The sequence below is a fragment of the Rutidosis leptorrhynchoides genome, chromosome 9, assembly GCF_046630445.1.
Source record: "Rutidosis leptorrhynchoides isolate AG116_Rl617_1_P2 chromosome 9, CSIRO_AGI_Rlap_v1, whole genome shotgun sequence".
Classification (NCBI taxonomy): Eukaryota; Viridiplantae; Streptophyta; class Magnoliopsida; order Asterales; family Asteraceae; genus Rutidosis; species Rutidosis leptorrhynchoides.
The window spans coordinates 63,522,197-63,529,619 of NC_092341.1; the positions used below are offsets into that span (position 1 = coordinate 63,522,197).

Consider the following 7,423-nt stretch of genomic DNA (forward strand, 5'->3'; position numbering starts at 1 on the left):
CGTTCGAAAGTCGAAAACTTAACGAGGCGGAAAGGAAGTACACTGTGCAAGAGAAAGAGATGATAGCGATTATTCATTGTTTGAGGACGTGCAGGCATTATCTTTTGGGATCAAGGTTCGTGATCAAGACGGATAATGTGGCAATTAGTTATTTTCAAACCCAAAAGAAGTTGAGTCCCAAACAAGCTCGTTGGCAAGACTTATTAGCCGAATTTGACTATGTGTTGGAGTATAAGCCTGGGAAAGCCAATGTGGTAGCTGATGCCCTAAGTCGTAAGGCGGAGTTTGCAGCGATCACAAAACCACAATTCTTCCTTCAAGATCGTATAAAGGAGGGATTAGAGCATGATCCTATAGCCAAAAACCTTGTTGGATTGGCTCGAGATAGGAAAACGCGAAGGTTTTGGCTCAAGGGTGATCTATTATTCACCAAAGGAGACCGGATATATGTGCCTAAGTGGGGTGATCTTAGACGGACAATCTTGAAGGAGTGTCATGATTCAAAGTGGGCTGGTCATCCAGGTATCAAGAGGACGCTGGCATTAGTAGAAGGCACTTATTATTGGCCAAGGATGGAAGACGACGTAGAGACGTACGTGCGGACATGCCTAATATGCCAACAAGACAAGATAGAGCAACACCAACCAGGAGGACTATTACAGCCGCTACCTACACCGAAAGGACCATGGGAGAGTGTTTCCATGGATTTCATTACTTGCTTACCCAAGTCGGAAGGGTGTGGGAGTATTATAGTCGTGGTAGACCGGTTTTCTAAGTATGGTACCTTCATAGCCGCATCATCCGAAGTTACCGCAGATGAAACCGCAAAACTATTTTTCAAGAATGTGGTGAAGTATTGGGGGATACCGCATGTGATAGTAAGTGATCGAGATCCGAGGTTCACGGGGCGTTTTTGGACGGAGTTGTTCAAGATCATGGGGACAGACTTGAATTTCTCCACGAGTTTTCATCCCCAAACGGATGGACAGACGGAAATGGTGAATGCACTATTGGAGCTCTATCTTCGACACTATGTAAGTGCAAATCAACATGATTGGGCTAAGCTTCTTGATATTGCTCAGTTCTCTTATAACATGCAAAGGAGTGAGTCCACGGGGAAGAGTCCTTTTGAGTTGGTGACAGGACGCCAACCTTTGACCCCGAATGCTTTGGCCGCTTCATATGATGGAAGCAGCCCAGCCGCTTATAGAACGATGAAGGAGTGGCACGAACAAGCCGACTTGGCGCGAGCATCACTAGATAAGGCGGCCAAGAAAATGAAGAAATGGGCGGATGAGAAAAGACGACATGTTGAGTTCAAAGTTGGGGACCAAGTGATGGTGACGCTTTTACCTCAACAATTCAAAACATTTAGGAAGGTGCACAAAGGATTGATCCGGAGATATGAAGGCCCATTCTCGGTAATTGGACGTGTTGGGAACGTATCTTATCGAGTTCAACTACCGCCCAAGTTAAAGATTCATCCAGTCTTCCACGTAAGTTTTCTAAAATCTTATCATGGGGACGAGGAAGACCCAGAACGAGGAGTTTCCAAACGAGCACCAATGGCAGTTGCGACTTCGTTCGATCGTGAAGTGGAAGATATCTTGTTGCATCGAACGGTACGGAGACGAGGTGTGCCGAGCTATAGAGAATACCTAGTTAAGTGGCGTAACTTGCCCGATAGTGAAGCAAGCTGGGAAGCCGAAGACTTATTGTGGCAGTTCACAGACAAAATCAAGAAGTATCACGAGGATCACACGACGAGGACGTCGCGAGCTTAGGTGGGGGAGAATGTCACAACCCAATAAGTTTGTGGCCCAATCCACTAAGATTATGACCCAATTAAGAGTTTTAACCCAAGAACCTCATGGAAGGCCCAAGAACATCATGGAAGCTCCCTAGAACTTTCCCATGAGTTCTTCCATGGAATGTTATGGAACGTTCATGGAAATATCTATCTCCATGTATATACTTGAAGTTTCTAGTACTTAGATCATAACCATTGATTTAGATTAATCTTAGCCATCCATTTTGTGTTAGGAGTAGTATAAATAGGGGTGGTCTCATTTGACACACCACACCTCAAATCTCAAACATTCTCTCTTGTAAAGCATTCTCAAGCAATATAAGTATTTTCTTCAATTCCACTTGTTCTATAATATTTTCTCTTTTGGTTACTTGAATCATTATAAGGTCCGAGTAAGGCTGACTTAGTAGAGACTAAGTGTCGCACGTGAGCTTATTGAGATAAGTCCGTGACAATAAGTAGAACAAAATTATTACGGAGTATATATTATGTAACTTGATCATTGTGAACTTTTTATTCCTTTAACTAGTTTTATGAGCTCGTTCGTTAAATGGAAATTGTAAATATCACTTTTTAAAATCGTTAATATTCACGACAATCGTAAATGTTATTGATCAAATTTAGACCATAATTAGAAACATTAAAACGTATATAAAATTGAATCGTTACATAATAATCCTCTATATAAGAGCTTGTGGAAGAGCCTGTGCTTTGTGAAGTATTTTTATATTAAATAAGAAATTATTATTAAACATTCTCGTATACTAGCATCTTTTATTTTTTATGTAAAAAGAGGGTTTTTGAAAATTAATTTTAAAATTAAGTTCAATTAGCAATTCACTATTTAATTTTTCTTAACAAATATATACTTAGATATTTAAATTTAATTGATCCAAATATATTTGTAAATATTATATTATCTTCGAGTTCTATTTAAATTAAAGTGAGTACACATATTTATTTTATTTATTTTTTTCAAGAATTTGTATATATGTGTTTATCTAAAAATAACGTCCAATCAGTGACGAATCCAGGATGAAAATGTTATAGGGTCCCAATTGTTTTTCAAAGATAATTATATTTGAAGAGCACTTTAGTAGTTGTTTTACTTTCAAAAACGTCATAAATTTCAAAAATATATGATATTCTATAGTTAAATTTTGCAGTGTAGAATTTAATTTAAAGTGTGCATGGTATAGAAAAATTTCCACAAAAAGTAAGGTCATAGGACCCCACCCCCAATGATCTAAGTTCGCCCATGCGTCCAATACTTGATGATTTGAATTACTCAATATCCATTTTATTTATCTACCACTAATATATATTGTATTTGAATTTGAATTTGATATTGTTGAGCAACAAAATATGGTCTTGATGATTGACTCAATGATCAATTCATCTAGATACCCTTATCTTTGACTCCAGAGAGCTGCAAAACATATGTTGATGTGTTTATTACCTTTGTTCAGGGATATAATAATGCATTAAAAAGTAAAAAAGATCGAGTAAACAAGTTTACAAATTACAAATAACAAACCTGGCATAAAGTATATCATTAATAATATAAAATTTAATAATTAGGAAACCTAGAGTAACTTGCATCTGATATGAGTCGAACTAATTGAGCATGTGCAAAGTGTATGAGGTTCACGTGACTTCAAGAGCATGAGATACTATCATAACAGAAACACAATGACATCATAACTGATCTTGTTAGTGCAGCTGCTATTAGTCATATTGGTAGTTACAGGTCGCTTATGTTAACTATATATCTATGCAGTCAAAAGTACATAAAACTAAAAACAGACGATGAATATATGGACGTATACACTTACAAATCAAGCCGAAGATCCTTTCTTTTTGTTTATCTTCTTAAGTACCGTAAACTTTCGACCTTCCTTTTTAACGATGAATAACTTCTTACCCTTCTTCACATTTATACTCGGCTTCAATTTTTCTGCATTCTTTCGTTTTGGGTTTTCCGTTTCCAAGATGCTAACTTTATTTACCATTTTTCTCGTTGGCTTAAAAACCTCGGTGTTCAAAGGATTCAAAACGTCAATTGAGCATTCAAGTTTGAGTCCCATGGCTTTTGCCTCATCCCAAAGCTCTCTCCCCTTTTCAAACTCGCCATTCGCGCAAAGTTTCGGTATCAGCAAATCATAAACCGTTTCATACCCACCTAACGAGCTTTTCTTCATTAAATCAAACAACTCAAGAGCATAATTTACCCTCTCGACCCCACACAGAACACCAATCAAATCATAGTAAAACTTCCGTTCAGGGACTAAACCGTCTTCAACCATCTTGTCAACCATTTGCTTACCTTTACCAAATCGTCCCGTCAAATACAAAACTCGCGCCACAAGATAATAACTCACCCAATCAGGACAACGCCCTGTTTTCTTCATCGTATTCAAAATCTGAATCGATTCTTTAACCCTTCTAGTTCTACCTAAGCACGATAAAAGTATATTGTAACTTACACTAGTTGGTTCAATTGCATACGTTCTCATTTCAATCATTACATTCAACGCTTCGGGAACAAGCCCAGAAGGATTAGACTTCAAGTTTTTCATACAAACACATTTTAAAAACGTGTTATAACAAAAAAGATCGGGACTGATTCCCGCACCTTTCATGTCCTTCAAGAGTCGTCTCGATTCTTTAACGTTCTCTTGCATACACCACCCGTGAAGTAAATTTCTATAAATTATAAGTTTTACATTCAAGATTTTATCTTTATGATGATAAACGACTCCCTCGGCTCTTTTAACATGCCCTTTTCCGCACAAAGCAGAAACTATGGCAGTAACCGTTGTACCATCATGTGGACACCTTAATTTATCTAAGTTCTTAAATATCCCTAATGCTTCATCTACTCTACCAAGTTTGACTAAAGTCTCAACTACAGTACTAAAAGTCGAGCTCTCCATCGCTCTGTTTTCTCTACCAAGTTTTGCGATTAGCATGTCCAATGCTAAAAAATCCTTCTTCTCTGCAAACACTCTAATAGCATGGTTATAATCTTTGTCATCAAGTCGAACATCAACGTGTTTTTCAGACCATAAAAAGAATCTAAGCAAGCGCCTTGTAGGTGCTACTTTCTTACTTGATTCAAGCACTTGAGTAACGAGTGACGAACAGCAAGAAACATCGAGCTTGTTAAGACTTACTTCTAAGTCATCTAAACTGCCAATCCCATTTGTAACGACATCGCACAACTTTTCAACATCACTTATTGGCTGAGATGTTGAGTAGTAAGATGATGGAAAACGCTTTGCTTTTAAGGTACCAATATTTGGCCACTTGAATTGCAGTAAAGACTTCATGTCCTTTAAAGAGAAAGCGCGCGAACAAGCATAGTCAGATGCTCATTATTCTTTGAAGCATTTCATCGAACACGTGGTGTGCAACAATTAACTTCAAAAATCTTTACCTATGAGGCACTTTAACCAGGAAGTTGAAAAAGTCCGGTGACAGAATTAACGAAAATTGTAATGAAATGAAAGAAACTGGCGCTTCAATCCTGCAACAGTTGCATTAGCAGCAGGCAAGCACCACGGTATGTATCTATTCCAACTCAGTTTACATGTACATAACATAAGGTAATCAAGTTTTATACCCTAAAAAAGGAAAGGGGACCCTTATTATCAACTAGAATAAACAAGTTACTGTAGTTTTTCTATGTCGGTACTGCTTCAGGATGGTAAAACCTCTTTTTCCAAACAAAAAAGGTAAAACCTCTTTTACCTCTTTTTCCATTTCTAAGAAATAGAAAATAGAAATCTGTAGTCTAACATCAATTCAAAGAGTAGTACTAACCAAGGTTGGAGAATTCGAATCTCGGGTAGATCTCGTTTGGACTTTTTTTTGGGAGATCTCGGTATCTCGGAATAATCTCGGGGAGATCTCGGACGTTGACTTCGTTAACTTTATAGTTTTCTTGATAAAAATATACATAAAAACATAAATATGTGTATATTTATATACGTTTTTATGAGATTTTAGAAAAATATCCAAGAAATAAGCGAGAAAATCTTAGAAATTACGAATTTTACAAGAAAATCTTACAATTTAGCAAGAAAATCCGAGAAATCGTGGCTTTGACTAAGTTTGACCCCGTTGATCAAGAAATATCGGGAGATGAATATCTCGTCTCGGTTGCCTTCTAAAAACGAGATCTCGGGGGAGATCTCGGGAGATTTACAACACTGGTACTAACCGAGCACTTTTGGTGCCACGGTATTTCAAAAGGTTAAAAAATCCACCTTTATTTGCCGAAAAGACGAAAACTATATAACCGAGCCCTTTTTCCCGGAAAAAAAAAAAAACTAAACGAAGATTACAAGCTAAAAGTGACCCGGCTCACGAGAACAAAACGCACCTAACAAGTTAAACAAACTAACCAAAGAAAACATAATCATGAGCAAAGACGCTAAAAGCCAAACCTAAAAAAAAAAAAAACAACAACAACGAAACATAGGAGAATACAACAAAACAACAAGCTAACTAACCAAAACAACCAAACCAACTAACTAATTAACGGATTACATCACCACCGACTTACCCTTGTAAGACTTGGAACCCGGATAGCAGTCGAACCATCACCCTAGTTGCCAATGTTGCCGATGATCAGGTTGAACGAGTACGTCAACACATTAGCCGAAGGATCCTGATGAGCGGGCCCGACGACGGCAATATCAAACCCTGTCTCGCTAACCCCTCAAAAAAACTGATTATCTCCTCTTCATTCGGAGGAAGATCAACCGTCTTTTTGCAAAATAAGTTTTAAAACGTTTAACCGACAACTAAATCATCGACATTATCCCGCATCTGAAACGAGACACCCTTAGCTTTCTTGTCCCTTATCTGAACCGTCTTCCTAGCTCCTCTTTTTATCGAAGACACTTTTGCCACAGAAGCCTGGAAGTTCTTGTTATGAGCGGAACCCTCCACTGTAGCCAACCCTCCATTTAACCCATGTTCGACAGCTCCTTCACCGTCACCAATCGGATTCCCAACATCACCAATATCCTCTTGTAGCAATATATCTCGGTTCATAGATAAAACTCACTCCGATGATAAACCATCATTAACCAAACGGTTAAAAAGAATTGGATCATTCAATTCGTTAGCATTTGAATAGACCAAAGCGACCTCAAGTAATTCATGTATGTGTTTTACTGATTGAGATTCAATGAAAACGAAAAGTGAACCTGCATTCCTAATGGATACTAAACAGCTTACAACAAATGTAGCATCGTCGAAATGGTTAGCAATAGTCGAATAATAGTCGAAGCATTATTCTCCGGCAAATAAGCAATCGGAACACCCCGGGTCATTAAAAAATCCACTTTTATAGGGAAATATTTGGACACCTCTAAGGGTCATAGAGTTACTTTCTTCATATTTCAGTTTTCAATGTGATTATTTTATTATTACGATTTTTAAATAGTAGATAGTAGATTATTATTTAAGACTAGGAAGCAATGTCCGTGCGTTGCACGACTTGTCTCAAATTTTACTATTTTGAAATTCGTGTTCTGAATGGTTAGAGTCATGACGGAAGTTGGTTGAAAACATATTAACCTTGAAGTGAAAGTTGATGTT

General features: G+C 37.7%; 1 protein-coding gene across 1 annotated transcript; it reads right to left on the reverse strand.

Moving 5' to 3' along the window:
* Nucleotides 1-3,625: 3,625 nt before the first annotated feature.
* On the reverse strand, nucleotides 3,626-5,528 carry LOC139867057 (pentatricopeptide repeat-containing protein At5g61370, mitochondrial-like). Its single transcript, XM_071855383.1, has one exon. The coding sequence runs from the start codon at nucleotides 5,140-5,142 to the stop codon at nucleotides 3,649-3,651; it is 1,494 nt and encodes a 497-aa protein (XP_071711484.1). The 5' UTR covers nucleotides 5,143-5,528; the 3' UTR covers nucleotides 3,626-3,648.
* Nucleotides 5,529-7,423: the final 1,895 nt, after the last annotated feature.

Excerpts from the sequence above, each read along its gene's own strand:
- LOC139867057 (XM_071855383.1), bottom strand. The coding sequence starts at position 5,142 with ATGAAGTCTTTACTGCAATTCAAGTGGCCAAATATTGGTACCTTAAAA.